The sequence below is a fragment of the Maniola hyperantus genome, chromosome 15 (genome assembly GCF_902806685.2).
Source record: "Maniola hyperantus chromosome 15, iAphHyp1.2, whole genome shotgun sequence".
In the NCBI taxonomy this organism is placed as follows: domain Eukaryota; kingdom Metazoa; phylum Arthropoda; class Insecta; order Lepidoptera; family Nymphalidae; genus Maniola; species Maniola hyperantus.
Genome location: NC_048550.1, coordinates 4,751,423 through 4,778,612, shown reverse-complemented (window position 1 = coordinate 4,778,612; position 27,190 = coordinate 4,751,423). Strand labels below are relative to the sequence as shown.

Here is a 27,190-nt window from a genome sequence, read left to right as displayed (position 1 = left end):
CAATCAAAATCTGGTGTTAGTTTTGTCATTTGTATTCATGAGAACCCCTTGAGAGTTTCTTAGATAGTCAAGCGGCTTGACATCCAGCACATAGATTTGTTTTGCTTGGTCAAGCTACTTGATGCGCCCATCAAGTGGTTTGATCAAGCAAACAGCACTTTTCTCATACATCTGAAACACTATTCGAACGACGCGTCTAAAATATAAAATCGCATCAATCACTTAAATGATTGACTCAAGCATCAAAGAAACTTTGTAAATGGTAAAAATGCTTGACCATCTCGGAAGCTCTTTATGATAATCTAAATTCTAATACTTAGTTGCTCCGTTACCTGCTACAAACTTCACAAAGAGGAACCCTGCTCACCACCACCGCAACCACCACAAGAAGAGACAAAAGAACCTATTGTCGAGTTTGATTTTCCTACAGAAGACACAGTTTCCAATGAGAAACTAAAACTGCTAGGTAACTATTATAAATATGAATTATTATTAAGATTCGTCGAATAATTAATTGTTAAGATGTTGGCCTCCTATTCGGAGGGTTGGGGGTTTAATTCTGGCCACTCACATCATTTTAAGCAATTCATTATCACTTGCTTTTACAGTGAAGGAAAACAGTGAGAAATTAAATTCAATTTTATTTTATGGCGCGCGGCTGCCCCAAACGGGCGCAGCACAGTGAGAAATGTTTGGCAGCCAAGCTTTCGTTTTACACACAGTATATTATATAGAATAGTACCTATCCATTGTGATAATTTCCTGTATTATCAGATCTAAATCTCATTTTTTACATGCAATATAAAAGAATAATATCTATCCCGGCTGTACTCACGTGTCTAGTCGGGCTAACGTGAACTAGACACGTGAGTACAGCCGGGATAGATATTATTTATAATGGAAATCACTCACGGTAGTTTAAACGCCGATATAAAAGAACTTTTGATTTTATTGTAAAGATAATATTATAAGTAACAATTTAATTGTATTTTCTACTTTTGTTACAGAAGAGTCCAAAGAATTAAGAAAATGTCTAGAAAATCCACATGTAAGAGAAATACTAGAAATATTAGATACAGCGCCTCATCCAGATGTTTTATTAAATGAATACATGCAAGAGCCAATATTTACAGAATTTGTAGATGCCTGTATAAGTATTGTTCAAGATAAAAGTGATAATAGGCAGGCAGGCAAGTGATATTGTATAAAATGTAGCCAATAAGTTTCTTTCTTTCTTAGGCCTTTCCAAGAGCGCATTACATAATGGAGTCAAAATTGTTCGAAACATTCTTTAAAAGAGACTTTGCAATAGATTATTATAGAAATAGGAGCGCATCATAACAATTGAATCAGACAATGGTTATGATGTACTCCTATTTAGTATAGAAAATGTATAGAAGTAAAACAAAAAGAATATTTGTTAAAAATTATTTACTTTTTAAATCAACTATGTGATCATACTAATAAATACTTTCATTAAAATTCACTGACCACAAAATGACTTACTTTATTCATTGTGTTCATTCATATCAATATTATTATAATACACTGACCATAAAATAGTATACTTTCGAAACAACATTATACATTAGAAAGTGCTGCTCTGAGTAAATTCTCAAGCTCATCAGATTTCTTTTTCTCCTCATTTAATTGCTGTTCTAGTTGCGATACAGCATCCTTACAAGAGTCAAATGTAGAGATATTTCTTTCTGCCATTTGTATACTCTCTTTTACCATTGTACAATCTTTTTCTTCAAGCACGAGGTATTCATTAGATTCGTCTAACCTGCGGCGTTTTGCTTCTATGAAATAATCTAAGTCATCTTCATATTCCAAAACTTTATGTTTTGCTTTCGAATAAACATCAATTTCAAACAGCCAATGAATATTACGATATTCGTCTAAAACAGGATTTTCATACATGGCAAACCTGTTTTCAAAATTGCCCAAGCTATTTATTTTTTCATATACTATAACGTTCAACAAATCTATCAGATTGTACTCTTGAAAATATTGGCTAATTTGCTCACTGGGCATATTTGTATCAGCTATATTGTTGGGTAATAGGGCAATAACTTTGCACACCAGCTCTTCAGGGTCTGAAAACCAACCTATCTGTTTGCAGTATTTACGAATCTGCTCTTTCATATTCGATATACTCTTGGGAAGAAAAACACCATCAGGATTTGGAAGTTTAAGCTTTTGCATAATATTGATAATGGCACTTGTATTATCAGATTGTTTGATATTACTGGGTATAAATTCGTACGGCTTTGGGTATGGCGACGTGATATCTAAATATTGATTGAATTCTAATGGAAAAGAGGGGTAATTAAAAAGATCCTCATTTGTTATCACTTGGGTTAACTTATCAACAGCCACATTATAGCAAGCTACTAATTTATGTAAACTTTTGAGAACAGTTCCTATTCTTTGGTCATTTTCAGATTTTAATTTGTGCCATATTTCATTACCAAGATATCGTTGACAAATTGATTTTAGGTAATCTATTTCGAGACTTGGAGGTTTGGGAGAATTTTTCGCAAGCCATTTTATCGCACTTTTCGTACAGGAATTAATCGAATGCCCAATATTTTCAAGTTCAATAGTGTAAATTTTATAGTCTGATATAATATTATTATTTTTAAATAATAGTAACTTCTCATTAAGATTTTTTTGCTGTTCATGAGATTCTGCCATAATCACTGCAATCGGAATGACTTGATATTGGTACTTATGTTTTAAAGTGTGTTCTATTACTTTAATATGATTATTATCATTTTCAGTGCCATAAAATATGATACCGTTTGCACCATTTAACGCTTCATTGGCAGCACTGAAATCTTCACTTTTAATTAAACTAACAGAAACAGCAAAGTCTATCAAATTATTCCAAGATTGTTTTCCTACATGAATAAGAGTATCACTAATTTCATGATGTTTATTGTCGCTCAGAGCATCATGAATCCATTTTTCAATATTAATTTTCCTGTAAAGCCATTTTGTAGTGCCTGGTGTCACTAAAGCCATTTTCCAAAAGAAACATTTGTCATATGGATACTCTATTTGCTTCATGCGTTTCAAAATAGGTGATCTTATCAAATCCACAATGTTGTACGGCTTTGGAGGGGGTATTGGCTTTAATTCTCCAACAAATCTGTACCCCCTATGAATTGCATTCATATTGCGCAAGGCAGCTTCTTCAGTTGCGCGTCTGAGAAATCTAGCTTCTAACTGAGGAGTATTGTCTGGTAACCAAACCGGCGTGTCTTCTAACAGCCTACGCCTCTTCAAGTTTCTAACGAATTGATTTCTCCAAATATTATAGAATTTTATTGTAACTTTTCTAGTTCTAAATATTTCAGCTTTCATTTCAGATTCACTAATTTCATTAATTAACTCGACACAAAGATCCTCACTTATTTCCTTAGCACATGAAATTAGATTCTTTAAACGGACGAGTTCTTCATTTAAAAGAACATTAATTGTTTCATCGCTGACTTCACTAACAAGTTCATTTATAAGTTCTAAGGATTCTTTTTCTACTCTTTCCTTAAACAGTCTTTCCTGCTCCTCCGCCTGTCGTTTTAATTCCATTTTTCTTTCTTCCTCCAACTTTTTCCGTAATTCTTCTTGTCTTTTCTGTTCTTGTTTTTTGTGTCTCTCTTCAATCTTTCTTTGTTCTTCTAATCTAAGTGCCTCTTGTTTGCATTGTTCTTCCTCTTTTCTTTTTAATTCTAGTCTTTCTATTTCTTCTTGATGTTTTCTTTCTTCTTCTTGGCGTTTTCTTTCTTGTTCGTGGCGATTTCTTTCCTCATCCTCTTGGCGTTTTCTTTCTTGCTCAGGAATTTCTTGTTCACCAAGACGCGATATGTTATTTTCATTACCATCATATTCATAGACATCGTGTTTTGATCGGACAGAATTGAAAATACTGTCAGCCACTGATTGTGCTTTATTTTTAGCTTGAAAAATTGTGTAATTTGTCTCAAATGTAGGTTGATTTGCGCTCTTGAATAAGCTGCCTGGTGACATTGTCGCCGTATCACCAGTAGGTTGGTTTGCGCTCTTGAATAGGCTGCTTGGTGACATTGCTGCTGTATCACCATTGGACACATTTCTATTATTGATCTCTGTCTTAAAAATGGTTTGTGGATCTATACATGATTGAGGTTTTTCATGTGCTCCAAAGATACTAGACGGCTGTATCGATTCTTGTGTTTTTGCGAATATGTTAGCACTTTTTTCTAAACTGTGAGAGTTAAATAAATTGTTTGCTGGCTTAGAAAATATGTTTTTACTAACACCTTCAGTTTGTGTAAGTAAATTTGTGTTAGTACTTGCGAAAATATTCTTGTTAATATCGCCTGTCTTTATCTCTTGCAACTTATCATTTTGCTGACCAAATATTGACTTTGCAACCGAAGCCTTTTTAAATACATTACCAGGTTCATTACTTTTCAATTCCTGTTTTATACTGTCGAACACATTAGTATTTTGATTTGCATTAGTAAAAACATTTTTACTATCTGAATTTATTTTTGGGTCATTAAAAGGTTTTACCTTAGTACTAAACAAATTACCCATTATGCTTTTTGCGAATATGTTTGCTTCAGTCTCCTGTGGCTTAGAAAACGTGAATTTATTCTTTGAACTCTCCTCCAGTACTTTTTCGGGAGAATTTGTTATTACTTCTGCTGGTGCAACTGGTGTAGCTGGTTGGAACGAAAATAGTTTCTCAGGTGTTACATTTGTGTTCTTAATAAATATGTTTTCTTTTCTTTGTTTAACTTCCGCCTTTACAATATTTTTAGGCTGTTCTGCTACTCTATTTGTATTTTCAATGCTTCTTCCTTGCAATAGTTTATGCAATTCTAATTTTAATACCCGCACGTCTTTACTGCTATCATTCAGCGTGTTGTAACCTAAATCTTCAGCAATTAAAGCGGTTTCTTTTAATCTTCCATCAATATTGAAACTCGTATAAAGATTACGTTCTGCATAATTATAAAATGGGAGTTGGCCACCTGAAATGACTTCACCGACAGTACATTGTCTCTTAGATTCTATTAGATTGATGGCTCTAGAAAGGGGATATGGATCACTGTCTTCGATAAAGTTGTTTCTATTGAGAATGACAGTAAGCTCTGTATCAGTTTTTGAAAATCGTAGGCCATAATGATTAACAAATGTTTTCATACTTTCAACCGTTTCAAAGGCGAGGATGTTCATTAAATCTTCTGCAGGATATCGGGAACCTCCTCTGGGTGCATATGCTTTCACTATCCTAGCCAGCCCTCGTGCCCTCACGTCATTAAAATATCGCAGAAGTATACATGCCTGAAGATATGTAGCCTTTTCTCGAATCAGACGAAAGAATTTAACGTAATTGTTGCTATCCAATGTGCTGTATATTTGAATAGCGAACATGATAGGCTGAGATTTTTGGATGTACTGTGGCAAATCTTTAATCTGAAAAGAACAATTTTTTTTTAGATTTTTCTTATTAGTTTCATACACTAAGGAGTAAGGGTCCCAACGGGACCCTATTACTAAGCCTTCGCTGTCCGTCCGTCAGCGGGCTGTATCTCATGAACCGTAATAGGTAGTGAGTTGAAATTTACAAAGAATATGTAGGTATTTTTATTGCAGCTGTAACAACAAATAATAATATATTCAAAATGGACATCATGAAAATTTAAAAAGAGTTATTTCTTATACAATGATCTGATACTAACCTCCCACAAGAAGTTTGCGTCTCCAAGGTTCAGTAGCGCGATGTAGCCTCGGAACTCGGCCTCGTTGGGCTTACATTCAGGCCCGACGTCTGCATACATGTGTTTGAGGGTCTGCAGACACTTGGTGAGGTTGTCAGTATTCAGTTTCTGGTCGAACTGTGTGTGCTCGAGGTCTGCAAGGCGCGCGGCGCAGTGCGCGTGGAAGCGAGCGCACATCTCGACCAGGCGTATGGACTCTGATAAACAAACAGCATGAATTATTGTGGATCTACAAATAACAGAGAAAACATGTAGTACCGAAATTTAAAATACGAGGGTGTCGGTGTATTTTCATTTTTGCCATGCAACAAAGATTTTTTAATACAAAAAATTTTATACATATGCAGAATTCTAAATTGTTCTTCTTTAACATTGCTGTTACAATAATTCTCTGTGCTTTAACTGAATTCGAGCTTTAGCAATAAGACCGATTTTGCACGCTAATTAACTGGATCAGAGCGATCACGCACTTATCCGATCCGAATCCGTGAAAATAAGGATATAAAAATATATTTATGTACCATACAAATAGTTGTATGACTACTTCGGAACGTATTTTCACGGATTGGGATCGGATGAGTGCGTAACCGCCCTAAAGGTTCTCTTTTTATATATTTTTTTATATGTTAATGTAGCAAAGCATTCAAGCGAACACTGAATCAAGCCTTCCAAATGATCATAATATTATTTTCAGATACAAAAATAAAAACTACTTTCCATACACTTGATATATTTTTAAAAAACTTTTCTTTAAAAAATCTTAAAACTAGTTTCTTAAAATTAGTATTAGTAACTCACCTGCACAACACAGAGCCTGCTGTGTAATGTCTTTCCGAATTCCTCGAAATCGATCCCACATGAAATGAAACCAGTCTGCCAGCGTCACCTTAAAATTAACAAAAGGCATTTACCATTATGCAAAATACGCGTCACTTCGTAGATCCACAAATTGAAAAGGCATGTGGTAAAAAAATACTATTTACCTTATGACAGTAAGAAAGAATTCAATAGGAAACAGAAGCGTGAGCGTAGCGAGCGCAAAATCTTGTTTTGAAAGCACCTTAATGAGGAAAGGTAGTTGTCACTTACCTGCCGCGTAGTGTCAGCAACCTCGTGCAGCAAGTACGCACAGGTGCGCATGAGCACGCTGGCCGGTCGCAACTCGTAGCACATCGGGATCTCCTGGTCGGCCGAGCTGCGACTGTACTGTTTGACCGCACGCCACGGCTCTAGCAAACCGTCCGAGTCGATGATTGTTTCTAATGTCATGACCTGGAAGAAAAGACTAACTCAACCACACAGTCATACACGTACCGATTATCTGAGACTGCGTTAACTGCGTCGCGCGAGAAGGGTGACTATTGGCCTAACAATTAAGTCGCCGTCATCCAACCAGCATCGGGCAGTTACTTCAGAAACCATCTTAGTTAAATGGGTAGATTAGATCTATTATATGAAACAAACTGCCTTCTAAGGATCGGTCCCGATATGAACACTCGGGCTTAGTTGTGACTCTGGACTCTGGTGCTACTCCATAATATTATTAAACAAAAAAAAACCCCTAAAAATAAAGATTAAAAAAAATATAAACAAATCGCGGTCGCAACCGTGATTTCCATAAAAACGTATTATTATTCAGAGTGAGATTAATTTTATGCATACCTGATGTTCGGCTTGTCTGTGCAGTAGTTCTTTTTCGGGACACATGTCAGGGCAAGTTCCGATGGTGGCGCCACCAACTTTCACTCTGGAGCCTGCTCCTCCCCATGCTCTTAGCAATCTATACATATAAAAGGATAAACTGACTGACAGACGCATCAAAATACTCTCCTATAACATAAAAGAGTTCCCACGGAATTTTTAAAAACCTTAACACACGCGGACGAAGTCGCGAGCATCATTTAATCCTCCTAATATATAAAACATAAAAAACTACCTATGTCTGTTATAGATTTTGAAACCATCGAACCAATGTGCCCAATACCAGTTTAATTAGATAGGCAATAATGCGAAGATGGCTTTAGACCACTAAAACAATGTATTAGGCACATTTTTTTAGCATAGTAGCACACGCAGGGTATCTGCTAGTATAATATAATAAAGTTACTCAAGTATGCAAAAACCGCAATGATAAATTCTGAAAAAACTGGAATTTTTGAAATAATCATGAAAGTCTCTTACTTATCCCTTGCATCCAAAGTCCTCCACTTCTCATCGGGAGTCGAGGAGATCCTGGCTCGGAGTTTATGCAGCTCGACCGCTGCTTCTGTGGTGCTAAGACTTGTAGGAACTGTTGTGACCAGTATGGGCGATTCTCTGCCACTAATAGGTTGCCTAGAGAATAGAGAGAATAATTATTATAGTAATCCCTACCCATATTATAAATGCGAAAGTGTGTTTGTTTGTTGGTTTATTGGTTTGTCCTTCAATCACGTCGCAACGGAGCAACGGATGGACGTGATTTTTGCATGGGTATAGTTTAAGACCGGGAGAGTGACATAGGCTACATTTTATCCCGGAAAATCAGAGTTCCCACGGGATTATTAAAAACTTAAATACACGCGTACGAAGTCGCGGGCATCAGCTAGTGCCTCTAGATAAAATGATGTACGTGCCATGGACGAAGTACTTACGATTTAGGGGGTATAACTTTTTTGGGTGTGGTTATAATTGTCTTTTTTCTGATTGGTGGTTTGAAATCCAAAAGTGGTCTTCTCGGTGACACATCAAGCTCCATTGCTGTAAGAAAAAAAAATGTAGTTCAATAAAAACACATTGGGAACATCCCTTTGTGGGATAGTTGAAAAATAAAAATACCAGACAAATAATATGTCAAAATCAAAATATTTCATAATTTTTATTCAAACAGAATAGAAAAGTTTTCATCCAAATAAATTTTTATAAGTGCGGATATTTTTTATTTTTAGCACTCCATACCTGAAAAGGAAACAAGGAACTCTTTTAATTTATACCCACTTCTTTGTCTGTCTGTCAAGAAACAAACCTATAGGGTACTTCCCGTTGACCTAGAATCATGAAACCACATGAAACATGAAAAACCTAGGATTGACTATGGATGGCAACCTCGCTTGGGCAGCACATATAAATCAGATCAGTAAACGTATGCATTATTCGATCCATTCCTTGAGGAGACTGCAGAATTTCCTTCCGCTGCGTACCAAAATTATGCTATCACATTCTCTGTTGCTTCCGATTCTCGACTATGCGGACGTCTGCTACTTGGATGCTACCGAAGAGCTACTTGACAAACTCGATCGACTTCAAAATTTGTGCATACGGTTTATATACGGCCTGCGCAAATTCGACCATATTTCCGATTACCGTCGTCGGTTAAAGTGGCTCCCAATACGCTTTCGCCGCAATTTGCATATTCTGACTGTTCTCTACAATGTTCTTAATACCTCTTCCCCTGGTTATCTACGAGAGCGATTTCAACTATCCCGCCCTCCTACTAGACCTATGCGGTCGTGTGTCTCAAAAAATCCTCTCGTCACTCCCCGTTGTAACACAGTCTTCTATAACAAATCTTTCACCGTACTAGCTACCCAACTTTGGAACTCACTTCCTGAAAATGTCAGAGAGAACTGCCACTCAGTACACTCATTCAAATACAGAGTGAAGCAGTATTACTTATCATGAATATAGAGTATTTTATATATTATATGTATTTATATTTTTCATATATTATGTATATAATTATGTATGATAAGTATTATTGTATATAAGTTGATTTGGGTATTTATTATAAGATATTTATGTAGTTTATTAGATTCTAGTACCGTAGACCTATTCCACTTCTTGATACGCCTCACTCACAACCTTGAATGGGAAGCTGGAAGAAATCTCTGTTTAGAGATAAGCATTTCCGATGTAACTTAATTTATTATTACTTTGTAACTACAATTTTTGGTACATGAATAATAAAAATAAATAAATAAAATAAATAAAATGAAATTTAGCAGGCAGGTAGGTATTATAGTAGCGCATGTAAGAGAAAAAAATCTGAAAACCATGAATTTGTTGCTTCATACATCACAAAAAAATAATAAAATGTGTTCATAAACAAAATATTAGTATTTTCAACTTTCAAAGTAAGATTTATTTACCAAGTGGGGTATCATAATATGAAAGGGCACATTCTATAACAGATTTTATTTACTTTTATGTATAATAGTTTTTGATTTATTGTGCAAAATGTTGAAGAAATACGACTTTAGCATCGTCAGAGTGAACTAGAGTGGAACTCTCGGTTTGAACCTGAATCGACAATATGTCAAATGGTGACGTGAAATGATAGAAAAATAGGGCTATCTTAGGACTACTTGCGTCAAATGTACAAACATTTGATGCCTGCCAGTGACGTCGAATCATCAACATTTTGTTGAAAGTGTCATGAACTGTCAAATGAATCTACCACTGTCATTGGCGTTCAGCTTAGACAATTTGTGTTGTGCTTACTGTACCTTTGTAGACCTGTCAAGGATAAAGATAAAATAAAAGATACAAAAATAATATGAACATACGTTTTTGCCTAGTAATTCGATATGATGGGGCTCCAACCATAGCAGATAATTCTGCTTTCACCTCAGGATCTGGTAGCCATTCTGGATCATCGTCTCTTTTGCTTTTTCTTCTCCTAAAAATAAATAATCTAAGTAATATAATACTACACCAATTTTTTTACTTTGTCAAATCTGTTTAAGAGCTGTAAAAAGGCAAACAGACTGACACACTTTTTTATGGATTTTGAGGTCTGTACTCTGTAGCCTTGAGACAATGATCTAGGAAACCGCTATCTCTTTCTAAAGGTTAATGCACAATATTTCCTGCCGGGTACTGTAACATTTTTTATGTGATAATGAAGCAAATGTCATACTCGAAAGTCGAAACTAGCGACCCACCATGACTTTGCACGGGTGCTTGAAGATAAAATATATGTCATTCAGGAAGAATGTTGGTGAATGAATTTTCAAAATCGATTTAGTAGTTAAATGGATTACTTCTTACAAACTGCCTTTTTATAATATTAGTGTAGATATAAAATTAAATTAACAATGGCCCCGATTCTCTAGTCTCTCTCTAAACTAAATTTAAAGTATCTGCATCCTTTTCTTTTTACTAATGCTAAAAAAGGAACGGAACATGACTTTCACATTTAAAGACTCTAAATTTTAGTGCACAATACAAATTTAAACAGTAGGTTCGCGAGTGCGTGCTAAAATCATGGGTTTTACCATCTAAAAATTAAACTTAGAAATGTCAAACTGCTTCTGTCCTTTTCATATTACAATAGTAAGAAGAGGGTGCGAATACTCTAAAATTAGGTTGTGCTTAGAATCGGTGCCATTGATTTTCTTTAAAACATCTATCGTTTCCCATATTATAAATGAGAAAGTGTATTTGTTTGTTGGTTTGTCCTTCAATCACATCACAACGGAGCAACGGATCAACGTGGTTTTTTGCATGTGCAGACCTGAAGAGTAACATAGGCTACTTTTTATCTCGGAAAATCAAAGAGTTCCCACAGGAATTTTAAAAACCTAAATCCACGCGAACAAAGTTACGGGCATCAGCTAGTACCTCTATAAAATAAAAGCCAGGTAGGTCAACTAGTATATAAATTAAAAAAACATTATCTAACAACAATCAACATTTGTATCAAAGTTGAAACTCACACCCTAGGCTTTGCACGAGTAACATCAAACATGAACCCATCAAAAGCCCCTGCGTTGAGCACAGCTCGTTCTGCTGAAGACTGTTGCTCATATTCCACTATACACATATGCTTCTTGGGCAACAGACGGATCCTCAAGACTCTGCCAAACTTACTGAAGTGCTTCTCTGCAGCTTTATTTTCAAATAGCCCTTCTGGAACGTCTGTGCAGCTGGGGAGAAGGCAAGTACATCATAATTACTATTGACGGTTTTTATGAGATATAATATATCAAAGCACTCAAAGCTTTATTTTCAATAATAAAAAGCTATTAGTTACATAGGTATAAATACCAATTAATTTATTACTGAAAAAGAGGTTCAGGTAGGACAAAAATAAAATTGTTTTCGTAAAACCTACGATGGCAATGTTTTTAGTTTCAGTTTCATGTAAATTGATGAAGGACGGCAAGTACTTACGTGATAGACGTTTTGTTATTAAAAGACTTATCCAGTAGTGGGCTACGAAGTTTTTTTATAGGGCTTGAAGGTTCTTCGTCCATGTTCAAATTATTTTATAACCTCAACAATAACAGCTATGGACGCAATTTCAAAAATTGTTATATTTTCATCGTGGGATATTATTTGAACAATACTAATTTGAACTTATTCACTATTTTAAATGCAATTTAATGTTTTTCAATTGAATTGAATACCTACAACATTTGTAAATATTTTTAATTTTTTAGCAAGTAACCGTTGGTTAACACATAGTGTGTTATCTATGGTTTACTAAAACGTAGTGATTATATAGGTACTCTTTGTGGTTTACACCACCGACCAGAAATAATACCTACACCTTTTCCAGTACCACAGATAAAAAAAGACAAAATCTCTATGCAAAATCTTCACCCACTTGACATCTATCAATGTGTCAACGGTTAACGTCATAATACATAGGTAATAAATTATTGTTTTTAATGGCTTTCTAGCTCTGGATTCTAATCTTTTGAGCTCAATTAGTATGTTATCTATGCTTAATGTTGTGGATAAAGAAGCTTCCTCCAGAAGACTGTATCGGGTGGAGAGTAACTACATAGTTACTAAATCTCAGATCCGGCGTGACTTGTGCTACCACTGCTAGTGCTACCTTCGGGCAAGCTAATAAGTCTTTGTTAATTTGAGTATCGACCATCGATAGGCTTACTAATCTACTTACACTTAGGTACCTATCGCGTGCGGCGTGCTCGAATCTCGATGCTAATTATTGGGAATCTTTTGTTTATTTTATTTATCTATCGCAGTCGATTAAGGCAAGATGTGACGCCAATCGAAACTCGGTGATGTAACCGTATGCCTACCTCTCAGCTGCTCAGTTCCGGAATAGGTATTACCTATTCCGGATGTACCTATAGTACCTACTAAACTATACCTTACCCCCATAGAAGTTAAAGGGTTCTCAGGTGCTGGAATGGCGACTTCGCAATGGAAAGCGCAGTGTTGGCAGACCCCTTATTAGGACAGACATCAAAAGAGTATCTGAATTCAGGCGGTGCACGAGGCGTGGCTTGTGAAAGACGAAACGAATGTGTTGCGATTCACCTGTGAAACTATGATTCTAGTAGGTATTGAATGAAACTAAAACTCAAAACTCAATTTACCTATTTAATTCATACATAGGCGGCAGGCGCTTATGAAAGTCAGTCTGACTATTTACATACACACTTAACTACCTAAGTATCTAGTTTTCTTCTAAAGGTTCTAGATACCGGATATTAACTACTTTATGTTATGAAATTAATCAGTTGCGTCAAGTTTTCGTCGCAACAAGAAAATTTGAAATCAAGAGGCGTAACCGCATTCGGCAACACCGCAAACATAGCAAGTGACCTTTCAAACGAAGTTGAAATCCACGACACGTGCACCGTGTGTCCGCATCGTTACATCAGCGGGTCCTGTGATACAGAGCAGCCCGGCTAGGCAATGGTGCGGTGAATCACCTTGAGTGACGTCACGGCTATAAATTTGGCTGTCGCATGGTCGCATTCCGTCCACGCCGCATTATATAAAAGAAAGTGGCGCGGCCGTGGGGCGACCTTGCGCGGTGAAAGGCGGGGCGCAAGTGGCACAGCCGGAACTCGCTCTTCCCACGGACCGATCCCGCGCCTCTCGCCAACGATGCCGTTATCCGCAACTTTCGGTAACCGGTTCGCTGGCAGCGCAAAAAATGCACTACTGTTGGGCCACTGCCAGAAAAATGGCATAAAACATGGAATGCTACAAATAAAATAATAATCTGTATGTACACGGTTCCTGTTTGGTATCCAACGAATGTGCTGTATGGGCTTTATTCAAGCTGGAATTCAGTGTTTGATCAGATTTCTTTGCTCAAAAACATCCGATTAAGTATTATCTTTACCAATAGTAAGTAAGTCAGTTTAAAAAAATACTTTATTTAATTTTAAGCTTTTTAGTGTGAGTCTCCATCTGCGGTATCAGGATTGAAGAGTTGGGAGGTAGGCACCTAAAATAGTTACTATCAACAGTTCTAAATCCAAATGTGTTTATAAGTGCAGCATTAGGGTTGAGAGGTTAGATTTAAAATCGGTACCTACTTTGAAGAGTAACTATCTAGTTACCTGCTTACAATATCAATAAGTCTGCTTACGTCATCAATGTTCAATTCCAGAATCCGCAAAACTTAGGCGGACAGTGGTATCATCATGCAGCATCAGGAGTTGGATCCAGATTTTATTATGGCACCAACTTGCAAACTTCCTCTATCAAGTAAGAAAAAAGTATGAATAGATAGATACCTAGATTGTGGCCTTTTCTGGAAGTCGGTTAGAAGTGGAAGCATTCCTGGAGTCAAACGTCGGGAGTGCTTCATTTGTAATGGGAATCATCAACCAAGGCAACGATCTCGCTACACAAATAAATTGAAAAGCTTCTCTACAATATAATATAAGAGATTGAGCTTTTCCTTCATTTAGGCAACTAAGTAATATTATTTATACTTCTCTCTTCTCTAATAATAATATAAACTTTAAAAGCTGACTATCAATAAGCCTTTTTAATTTAGAATTAAATTTTTTGACACATTTTCGATCCGAATTTTAATTAAGTAGGTACTCATGAATGCCATTGATATTACTTAAATAAAAATAGGCAATTGTGAAGAAAGCTGAACTTCCTCAAGTCTCAAAGTCAAATCTGTACAGTATGGCTTGTGAAAGCTGTATCAACCATATTAAACAGGCAAAATGTAACACCGTTACCGACCAGCAAAAACGTTAAAGACCAAACTTCGACTGTATACAGTACATACAGTCGAAGTTTGATCTTACGAACGGTACACAGTATATAGTATACCGTTTTTAGGGTTCCGCACCAAAAGAGTAAATAAAACGGGACCCTATTACTAAGACTCCGCTGTCCATCCGTCGGTCTATCCGTCTGTCACCAGGCTGTATACATAAACCGTGTTAGTTAGACAGTTAAAATTTTCACAAATGATGTATTTCTGTGATTTCTGTTGCCGCTATAACAACAAACACTTACTAAAAACAGAATAAAATAAATACTTAAGGGGGCTCCCATACAACAAACGTGATTTTTTGCCGTTTTTATAGATAATGGTAACCCTTCGTGCGTGAGTCCGGCTCGTACTTGGCCGGTTTTTAATTTTTTTTGTTTCGCATAGTTTTTTAATTACAATATTGTTTGCATTTTGTGCTTGCCTAGAATCAACTTGGTCAAAATAGATTAAACGCTAATTAATTATGAATTTATTACTAACGTTGTTAAGGATAAAAAACAGGCCAAGTGCGAGTCAGACTCGCGAATCGAGGGTTCCGTACTTGGGTATTTTTTTCGACAGTTTGCACGACAAATCAAAAATTATTATGGATAAAAATTAATAAAAATCTGTTTCAGAATGCACAGGTGCCCTTTTATATGATACCCCACCTGTATAGTAATCTTACTTTGAAAATTGAAAATACTAATTCATGTTCATGAACACATTTTAAAAATTTTTGTGATGTAACCGCAAAATTGACGGTTTTTAGATTTATTCTTTTGCTTGTGCTATAAAAGACCTACCTTCCTGCTAAATTTTATGTTTCTAGGTCAACGGGAAGTACCCATAGGTTTTCTTGAGAGACACGACAGACGGACAGACAGTTAGACAACGATGTGATCCTATTTCTGATTCCTTTTGAGGTAGGTACGGAATCCTAAAAAGGCAGTTTTTGTCCAAAAATTGCTTTTAAGATATGACTCTATTTAATTTTATAAGGGTTCCTTTTTTTCTTTTTGATGTACGGAACCCTAGAAATAGCGTTAACTAGCTATCTGCATAATACAGTATTTATTTAATTAGTTAAAAGAATTAGCAGTTTGAATAGTATCTATAATATTAATTAAACGTCCTATACAGCGGATGTAGGTTATATCTTTACATAAACTTAGGTAGGTAGGTACATATACAAAAAAAAAGAGTATTGAACTCGTGGATTTTTACCACGCGTTTGCAAATTCGAATTCCAGAAACAAAAACCATACTGAAATGAAATAAGTACATACTTATGCATTTATTTATCGCTGACTGTTTCTTCTAAATTTTGCCCACGACTTCATTTGCGTGTACTACCTACTTATAATTAATTGCAAACCCATTTTAGCGCGTTAGGGGTTGAATTTTCAAAAATTATTTCTTAGCGGATGTCTACGTCATACCTAATAGCTATCTGCATGGTTTTCAGTCTGATCCGACCTAGTTTAAGCTGTGCGTTGATCGATCAGTCAGTCAATCACATTTTCGTTTTACTTACTTATACATATATTTAGACGTATGAAATCAATCCAGTGAGCCTCAGGCGCGGGCGAAAACAAGAAATTTTATTTATAAAATGACAGAATGAATACAGCCTTTTTATATCTTGCGAGAAGGAGACGGAGAGTGGTTACGGAACGCTGGCCTAGAATTTAGACAATTTCCGACCGCCACGAGCTGCCACGAGCGACCGCGCCGGCATAGCAACAACCTCTACATACAGAGACTTTTTAATAAAAACCTACCTACGTAGGTATCTATATTATTATTTATGAATGTGAAAATGACGTCCGCCCTTGCGATTTAGTAACATGCCGAGTTGCGGAGACTTTGGCTTCCTTTGGCTATTCCACAAAAAGGCAAAAAGCTCTGAATGGCTCTAGCATTTAGTTTAGTAAGTAAGTTTTCAAGTTAATAAACGTTAACGCTGATAAGTTGTGGGAAAACGTCATTTTTGACATCTACCTAAGTCCACGAAGTCGTGGGCATCATATTGTTTATTCCTGTCCGTGCTTGCAAACTTTTAATCGTAAGTAGTTTTTTACATAGGATTTACTTCGTAAAATAAAAGTTGCGAAGAGGCAGTTCAGAGAATAGTGACCTTTTTTATATTTAGAAGAGACCCGGCTCTTACCAGCTAATTCTTACTTATTTCTAGTGTTTTGTGCTGGTAAAAAGCTTTCGATAAATAATTAATTATGAAGTACCTATAATAAAGCTTATAGGGTCCATATTATATGAGTTTTTCATTAACTGATTGGTCCACCTGCCCAACCTGCAGTATGGACAATAGACATCAGCGCGTGCGCCGTCGGCCGCGAACCCGGATGCGGCTGTATGACGTAACACAACCTTCGCCCCCTCACCTCATTCAGAACCCCTCTCTGTCTGCACTGTCCTCCCCCCCCCCCTTTCCTCTCTATCCCCTCCCTTGGCCGTCGCTTGCACTTCCACGCGTCTGGCTGACCGTCTGCTGGTCTGTGCCGACTGCCGACTTTGATCTTGTCTTGTCTCTGTTCGGCTCAGTTAATTTATCCCTTAAGTGGCATATTTAGTACCTACCTACTTATTTACTCCTACATTCGCCAACCTATAACAGGCTTTTTAATTGAAACTAGCTTATTTCCCGCGACTTCGTCCGCGTGGACTACGCTATTTTCAAACTCCTATTTTACCTCTTTAGGGGTTGGATTTTCCCCGTATTTTAAGAGTTATATTTGGATGAAAAATCGATGTGGGCAATGTTGGCCGAATCCGATTATTTTGCCCGCCATCAAAATCGAACAAATTTTGGTTTAAATGTTAATTTATCAAAAAAAAAATTACATAGCGAATTTGCTTATAAATTTTTTTTTGGGTAAAGTATCATTGAGTGGGGATTTAGGACGTCTTATTTAGGAAGGTGGAATTAGCCCTTAGTAGGTATTAAATAACACTTTGGAAAGAATATTGATTGGATTTCGAAAGCTATATCTACCTATTCGAAAACTTTGTGTAGGTCGTACCTAGAACACCCTAAATTAGCTCTATTTTTAAGATAGAAAAAGCTACGGAAGCTTTGAACTTACAACCTGTAGAACTGGAAAGTATAAAGTTTGTACCTACTTGGGTCTAATGGAGGTAGTGGGTACTTAGATTTTCATTAGGTAGGTAGTAGTAATACTTAGGAACTGTTTGAAAATGTAGCTTTTGTGAAAATCCACGTAATTTTTAGTAGACACCTGTAATTTTGAAGAGATAAATAATTAACTAAAGCGGCACAAATTACTGAAATTATTATTTTAAATTGAAAATGTAACGTTACTTACTCGTTACGGTCTGAAGGCGGGGCGTTGACGTTGTTTTGTTCTCTGCCCAGCAAACTGCCCAGTTAACTCGTTAAGTTGAATTTGATTTCGGTTTTATGACGGTGCATTTCTTAGCTTTAACTCCATAAAAGCGATAAGTATAAACGTATAATGCCGCTACTCGGTGGATTTGCCTTTCACCGACAATCTTTCACGTTAAAATGTGCTGGCAAGCAGTTTCAAACAGTTATTTATATTTTTATACAAACCTATTAGTACAAAACCAAATCGGTTATACGTTCCAAGACTTCCAAGTGAATTTTAACCCTGGTTTTCACCTTTATTTACGAGGAAGGGGCTGTACTTACCGTCTGTGAATACTGAATAGTGAATAGTTATATGTAAGTACTTTACTTACAACGTAGTTATGACAGTCATCGATTTAGATTCTAGGACAATAGACTCCACGCGGACAAAGTCAGCGTCAAGTGGCAACTGCTACTTTTTATCCCAGAAAACCAAAGAATCCTCAAGGGATCTATAAAGGCCTAATTGATTTTGGCGAAATTTAGTACAGAGATAGCTTGCATCCTAAAGAGATGTAAGACGTGACTGCGATAGGCTGAGGGAATCTCTTGTTTGTGTGACGTTTTACCAAGAAAGGGGAGAAAGATAGGGACAAGGATGACGAGAGAAACAATTTGTAAGAAACCAAGCAGGCATCCCGGGATAACGTCTAAAGCAAACGGGCGATCTCCCGTGATTCGGTCCAAAATATTGGTGGGGCCATATGAGGTGGTGGGAACTCGAATTTCTTTATAGTATCGGACCGTTGGCACTAGGCACTGGCAGTGGTCTCGACACCTAAGCTCAGAGATCAGTGAAACAACCTTGGTTACGAATCACGGTGAAACGAACGCATCACGCAGCCCTGACTCACTCGCTCTTACAAAATGAGTGAATCAAACTCCGGGAATTGCATCACTATCGAGGATCCATAAGTGCTACATAAATTAACTAGGACAGTCCCATTAAGATAACTTTGCTAACTTAGTTACGTCCATACTAATATTATAAGTGTGTCTGTCTGTCTGTCTATCTGCTAGCTTTTCACGGCCCAGCAGTTTAACCGATTATGATGAAATTTGGTACTTACATAGCTTACATCCCGGGGAAGGACATAGGCTACTTTTTAACCCGGAAAATTAAAGAGTTCCCACGGGATTTTTCAAAAACCTAAATCCACGCGGACGAAGTCGCGGGCATCATCTAGTGTGCATATAAATTATTAAAAACTGTATTATAGGCCTATCATTTATTTCCAACAATCAGAATCTGATGTTGGATGTTAGATAATACCTATGTCTATTGCAGTATGAGTGGGTAATACCTACTTACCAATCAACAACTACAAATACTTAACTCTTTCAATAGCTACCTTTAAATTATTTAGGTAGGTACGAGTTTAAACAAAGAACATACCTAGATGTATTTTATTAAATTATCTCCACCACCTGAATGCCTGGTTTTCTTTCAACTCTCTTATACAGGTCTTTTGCTGCTCTGCCACGTCAAAATTACAATATGCCCTTACTTATTCAAGAAAGAGGTAAAAAAAATCCTCTAAAATTGACAATATTGACCTCTGATGCTGTAAATATTTATGGACGGTGGTAATCACTTAACATCAGGTGTGAAGTGACTCATATTATTATGCTCAGTTGCTCACTATTATAATATTAATAAAAAAATATGAAGTAAGTATTACTAATGTGTAGTAAATAAAGTATGTAGGTAGGCAAAAAAGCATAAGTTAGTTCTACAAGGTTCTACAGCATAGATATTAGATACATACCTTTTTTAGTAGGTACCTACTTGGTAATAATTAACTATCAGTTCCCTAGAACCTGAGACTTAAATTTGTAACTGCACTGTTACTAAAACTAGAGCTTAAACATAAGTCCTAGCACAAAACCATTTTTGGACAACCTAAATAATTTGCCGGTCACGCCCTATCGTTGCACCAAAAAATGTCGATTGGATTGAAATGTTAATACATTCTCGCATCTCACAAAGTTCTCTCACAAAGTTTCAACTTTACAAGTCGGTGAAACGTACGGATATTTCGAAAGTTAGATCCAATTAAAGTGTGTCGTGTTTCTGTGGCTGCAGATGAAACTCGAGATAGGGGCTCGGCGAGCAGCCTCGCTGGCGAATCTGCTTACAGCGCGAGCGGGCCGGCGGCATTCCTCAAGGCCGGTCATTCATACCGGTATATTAAATCCTTATGTTTTAAATAATTTATTTTTTATTCATGACAAGCTAGCGACTGGGATCTCGCTTGTTGGCAAGACTTGCCTATCACTACACATATTATTATACTTAATTATGCGAAAGTGTGTTGATTTATTGGTTTGTGATTGAGTATCACGGCGCTTCGCAACGGAATAATCGATCGACAGGATTTTTCTCATGGATATTTATTAAGTAGTTAAAGACCTACATTGGAAGCTTTTTATCCCGGAAAATTGAAGATTTCCCACGGGATTTTTAAACTTCTAAATCTTCGCGGTCCAAGTCCAATGAACGATGTGTTTACTTTAAAATAATTCTAAATCGTTCGTTTTGCAAGTTTTTATCGAGGAAAACATTCGCAATACTTTTGAAACTACAAAGTAGGCAGGCAGTTACAATAGTTAATTTCATAATTTGAAGAGTTTTTTACTCCAGTTACTCGATGGTTACAGCACTTACAGATCTTTTGAAAGGGAATAAGCTATTTTGAAATATCTACTTACTGTTCAAGTTAGATATTTTAAGATGTTGGACGGCCTAAACTTAGGTATTAGATACATAGTTACATACCTACAATCAAGTGAGATCTTCATCTTCCTTACCTTATCCCTCGCTACGTGGGGTCGGCACAACATGTCGTCTTATTCCATTTACTTCTGTATTTTGGTCTATCCTTTAGTCGTAAAAGGCAACTCAAGGATAAACCAAATAGTGTCGGTTCTAATGTATTCCATCAAAAAAAAAGCGTTCAAAGTCAAAGTAAAATTCAAATGATTTATTCAGAATAGGTAATAAAATACTCTTTTTGATAGTCAGATGTTGGATTTGTAAGATATAGTGGTGATAATTATTACGCAAACTTAAAACTAAACCTACGAGGGTTCCAAACGCGTCCAGGGTCTGAGAATAGCCCACAACAAACTTAGCCGGGTATTCTTTTTATTATTACCTCTTTACAAAATTATTTAAACTTAAGTATTAGAACTATCACATAGCCGTTAAGCAACTCATTCCCAACCTTACTTATCATTTAAATGATCCTTTACATTGTAAAAGGATTTTTCAATTAGTTTACGTTTTATGAAGACTTTGAACTTGTTGAGAGACATCTCCAATATGTCTTCTGGAAGCGTTCCCAAAGAGGGTTGACGCTTGACGGGCGGCCGGCTGTAACATCACATTGTAAATCGAAATGTTGTAAATCACTTACAACGTCATGTCGAAAAATACTGTGAGATCATAGGAAGGTAATCCGGTCATCAACAAAAATCTTAATATTAAGTACATCGTAGTCATGGTCATCATGGAAACTCTTTGGAAACCGTGCAATTATTTATTATTGAACAAATTATATTCTCACTTAGCAATGACATCAAGAATGCTGTGGTGTGGATGCTAAGTACATTTCCGCGGTTAATTGCTTAGTTTTTGCATTCTGAGTAAAAAAGGAGCTGGCCTTCGTGGGCATATAATAAAACAATTTACAGTAGGTCATCATCATCATCATCATCAACCGATAGACGTCGACTGCTGGGATATAGGTCTCTTGTACCTAGAGACTTTCACACGCCATTCTTGCGCCGCCTGGTACATTAGGTAATCTTGTCAAAATAAATACATATAGAAAAGATTTGTCTCGACTGACTTGCTGATCTATATCTGACGTACAGCCTAAATCGCTGGGGTTACTTAGGTTCCTTTTATAGCGTATGAAAGAGTTTTTGGAAAGTCCGTGTCATATAGGGGCTACAAGTTTGTATGAAAGACCGTCTTTTTCAAGGGGGTCAAAAAGGAAATGAAAGTCTGTCATTTTTCAAGCTCTTTGCATGAAAGTATTTATTGGGCTGAAAATAGAAGACATAGCTAGACTAGTCTAGGTATAGAATTTCAGGGGTTATTGAATACTCACACCCTGACCGATTAACAAAAATCCTCTTGAGCATAGTCGAGGCGAGTCAGCTTAGCCAGTTCCGTAATAAATTGTTTGAATAAAAAGCTGTGCAATGTTGAGAGTCGGTCTATACTCGGTAGACAGATCATTGCGGCTATATGAACGCATTAAGAACGTGTTAGATGTATTGTGCGATTAGGGCTGACTGACCAGCTCAGATAGAATTTTCACAATTCTTTGATTAAAAATTGTCTGAAAGAAATTGATAGAACTTCATTATAATATAATATGTGTGGCAACACAACACAAAGTGTTTACAGTACGCGGCAGAAAGTAATGTACATCGACCTTTAAGGAGGAGGACCTAGAAGGAGGTAGCAGATTTGTAGAGCATCTGTCGTTGAGGCCGACAAAACGTCATATAGGATAGGTATGAGTAATAGAGACAACGCTCTACAAAGCCGAAATGTCATTCTAATGGCCGATTACTTTCTGCCGCGTACTGTATATGATTCCGCTTAACCGATTTTGGCGAAACTTAGTACAGAGATATCTACAGTAGCGGGAAATATTGTACATCGACCTTTAGAAAGAGATTTCGGCTTCGTAGGCCGTTGTCTCTGTCAATCATACCGATGTGAAGTTTTGTCGGTCTCAACGACAGAGACAACGCTCTACGAAACCGCTAGCTCTTTCTAAAGGTCGATGTATAATATTTCCTGGCGGGTATTGTACCTAGGTACAATATTCGCCATTATTACATATTTGCAATTTACATCCTAGAGACGGACATGGGCTACTTTTATCTCGGATAATAATTGCCACGAGATTTGAAAAAAAAACCTATATCCACGCGGAGGAAGTCGGTGGCATCATCTAGTTTGTTTTTAGGGTTCCGTACCTCAAAAGGAAAAACGGAACGCTTATAGGATCACTTTGTTGTCTGTCTGTCTTTATTTAATTAACTAAACTCTAGTGGCGTAGTGGTATGCCGCATACCGTATGCGACAACCCTGGTATGAGCAGACCTCGCAAGCAACAACGGTACCCGGCCTCAGCTAAGGGCGGGCACTGAATGTCGCCCGACTAGTTTCTCCTTTCCAGGCGGAATGTCACCTACATGAGATATATTAAGACCATTTGAACGTTTAGGATCGTAATATTTAACACCAGTGCCTTTTATTACTATCCTTTGAAATCTGACTCCATGATCTGAGTCGTGGGTACCTACCATCCTGCCAGTCTAATTTCTTATACTTATAAACCTTTTTCCTGTTGTTCTTCTAGAAATAAATGAACCATCATATGAAAAAGCAGAAACTGGAAGATTTAATCAGTCAATCGTGGATTGAGGGTTCCGCCCCTTGGATGGATACGTAAGTATACTTAATACTTAATTCGCTTTATTTGGTTAAGGTATTCGACCGCCTGAAAAATAAAAAAATCTAGATGGCGATGTGCGCTACAGATAATTAACATTTAAACACACATCTAAAAAAAAACCGGCCAAGTGCGAGTCAGGCTCGCGCAATGAGGGTTCCGTACAAAAGTCCTATTTTTCGACATTTTGCACGATAATTCAAAAACTATGATGCTTAAAAATAAATAAAAACCTGTTTTAGAATCCACAGATTATTAAACCCTTTCATAATATGATACCCCACTTGATATAGTTACCTTAATTCAAATATTGAAAAAACTAATTATTAGTTCATGACCACAATTTAATTTTTTTTGTGTGATCTAACCCTGAATTCACGTTTTTCAGATTTTTCCCCAAATGTAAGCTATAAGATCTACCTACCTGCCAAATTTCATGATTCTAGGTCAACGGGAAGTACCTACCCTGTAGGTTTCTTGACAGACAGACAGACAACAAAGTGATCCTATAAGGGTTCCGTTTTTCCTTTTGAGGTACGGAACCCTAAAAATACATCTAACTTTTCGGAGTTAAATAAGTGCGTTTTTAGACATCCTGAGGTGTGTGAAGTATGCCAATCTGCACTTGGCCAACTTGCCGTGGACTGTGGCCTAACCCTTCTCATTTTGAGAGATTACCCGTGCTGAGTAATGAGCCGGCGAGCATTTGGTGATGATTAACGGGTAGAAAATATGTAAATGCAGTAAAGGTTAAATTAGACATGAGCTGCAGATTTACAAAAACGGACGTGGGTGGCAAAAACGATTCGATGTAATTTATTGTTTAATGTCCCTAACTGCAAAGCTTAACTGAATAAGTGATCTAAAATTCAATCTTAAAACATTACCTGGAGAGATGGTGGAAAATTTTGAGGAGATAGATACCCAATGAAATTATTTCAGTAAATTTTTTCACTAGCGTCATAAGCGACATCATTACTTTTTATATGCTGCGCGATTGCGGGAGGATGACAGCTACAATGTCACGATCGCAATCATCTCTGAACGCTCGCTCAATATTGGCTACAATGCATTGTTGCAACAAGAATCGCACAAATTCAGCCAATCAGAACAATTGAGATTGATACAGGTTTTTAGACAATCAGGTCAGGAATACAGGTGTGATATATAGGCTTGACTATACAAGTCAAGCGTTTGTCTACAATGAATTTAAAAAGACAAGGACTCTACCACCGGTCAAGAAAGTAGTTTCTACTGAGAAAAGCCTGCAAGAAAGCCTCTTTAAAATTAATTCAACATGGGGGTATTTTGCTAAAATTAATTGATTTTCAACATGGGACCAAGGAGCGGATAAAAGCTCTATGTTAGGTATTCCTCGGGACGAGGTGCGAGCTAACTCTGTACCAAACTTCATCAACATCGGTAAAAAGGATGGGTCGTGAAAAGCTAGATAGACTTCCGACTTCATCTGCGTGAAGTACACAAATTTCGAACCCCTATTTTAACCCCTTAGGGGTTGAATTTTCAAAAATTATTTTTATCAGCTGTCTACGTCATAGTAGCTATCTATCTGCATGCCTTTCAGCCCGATCCGTCATGTAGTTTGAGCTGTGCGTTCATAAATCAGTCAGTCAGTCACCTTTTCGTTTTATATATTTAGATCATAACATTTTAAACGCTAGCAGAGAGACAGACAGATACACTTAATACTTACCTACTTACATATTTTCATATTTAGACACACTCTTTCATATTACTTATTTATTTAGTACAAACTTTCAGCTTTCAAGTTCAAAATTCCCACCAGTTCTTGGACGTTTATAAGACGTAATCGCTTTGACATTATACGAAATCGGCTCTTACATATAAACGTGCCTGGCGAGGGAGCAAACGTGATAGAATGTTGCATCTATTAGGTATATCATTAGGAATTATGGGACAAGCACTTTACAAGCAATAAACTTATAGAAAGTGGTAAGTAACGGTGATAATAAAACCCACTAAGCTAGATGCAATTTTATGTTGCACAATTTGCGTCATCTGCATACTTTGTAAATTTCATCATCATCATCATCATCATCATCATGAACCAATAGACGTCCTCTGCTGGACATAGGTCTCTTGTAGAAACTTCCACACGCCACCGTCTTGCGCCGCCTGAATCCAGCAGCGGCAAAATTATTTTGATAAAAATAATAGAGTCAAAATACATCAAAATAATATAAAAGTAATCATGCATTTTTCTAACAAATAGTGACACCTACTGTGCACTCCTTTACTATATCTATAGTGTATCTTTACTTGGTATACTTACGTGTGAATTTAGTGTCAATGTACGATCATCAATTTATGAGACATTGAATAAAGTTTTTGTAGACTGTGTAGGTATAGTTCAAATTAATATTGCCTTTGATTCATCTGCTAAATTCTTAAATGTGATAATCATTTGTAAGAAATAAAATCTTAGCAATAAAATTATCTTTACGTAAGTAGTAGGTACCTACCTACTAATTAGGTATTATTTACATTAAGTATTTAACATTTTTCAATAGGTACTACCAGCTGTGGATTCTAGAGCGGGAAAAATACTTAGATGATGCCCGCAATTTCATCCGTGTGGATTATAATTTTAAAAATCCTGTGGGAACTCTTTGATTTTCCGGGTTAAAAAGCAATCTACGTGCGTGCATGTGCGACTGGATGCAAGTATCTCTGTACCAAATTTTGTCAAAATCGGTTCAACGGATAGGGTCATGAAAAACTAAGAAAAGAAAGACAGACACACTTTCGCATTTATTATATTAATATGGATTAAGTATGGATATGGATTTAGTTTTAATTTGGACTTTAGTTTATTTTACAGTTTCTTTTTTCTATTCTAAATAGGTACTTTATTTATTTCAATACAAAAGATTTTTTTTACAGTTTAGTTATATCCATACCTACTTCCAATACTTACTTAAGTAGGTACCTATTGGCTATTATTATAAATGCGAAAGTGAGTGCCTGTTTGTCATCTTTTTTACGAAATATCATAAAAAATAGAGTTAATAACTAGCTGCTGCTGATTTTTCCGGATAAAAAGTAGCCTATGTCACTCTTCAGGTCTTTAACTATAAACCTATGAAAAAAATCACGTGTATCCGTTGCAACGTTGCGACATGATTGACGGACAAACCGACAGACAAACACACTTTCGTATTTATAATAGGGGTAGTGGTGGTAGTTTATCTCGTGCTATTTTTAAAATTGCCACGCGGTATGGCGACGGCGGACGCAGGGCAGATGGGGGCAGAAGACATAATGCGCGCGCGCCGTGACGAATCCAAGATGGCGCGCTCGCGGTTTGGCGGTCGTTGACCCGCACCCGGTCGAAGCCCGGATCGCATGCGCCGAGAAGCATTTTGATATTTTTTAAATAGTGTACGTAATTTGTGCTGAGATTTTGCAATTTTAGAAAATGTAGGTTTACTTACTTATTTAAGACTTTAAAATCCCGATTTCAATCGCTCATGGTGCCTATAAAATATACCTACCTTGGGTCGGACTG

At 36.8% G+C, this 27,190-nt stretch overlaps 1 protein-coding gene across 1 annotated transcript; it reads right to left on the bottom strand.

Moving 5' to 3' along the window:
- Positions 1-1,406: 1,406 nt before the first annotated feature.
- Positions 1,407-12,289, bottom strand: LOC117988725 (uncharacterized). The gene is made up of 10 exons (XM_034975899.2): positions 11,931-12,289; positions 11,474-11,683; positions 10,322-10,434; positions 8,411-8,516; positions 7,959-8,111; positions 7,440-7,557; positions 6,867-7,049; positions 6,576-6,663; positions 5,739-5,974; positions 1,407-5,472 (listed from the first exon to the last, which is right to left on the bottom strand). Exons 1-10 carry the CDS (start codon positions 12,011-12,013, stop codon positions 1,582-1,584), a joined length of 5,181 nt encoding a protein of 1,726 aa, XP_034831790.1. The 5' UTR covers positions 12,014-12,289; the 3' UTR covers positions 1,407-1,581.
- Positions 12,290-27,190: the final 14,901 nt, after the last annotated feature.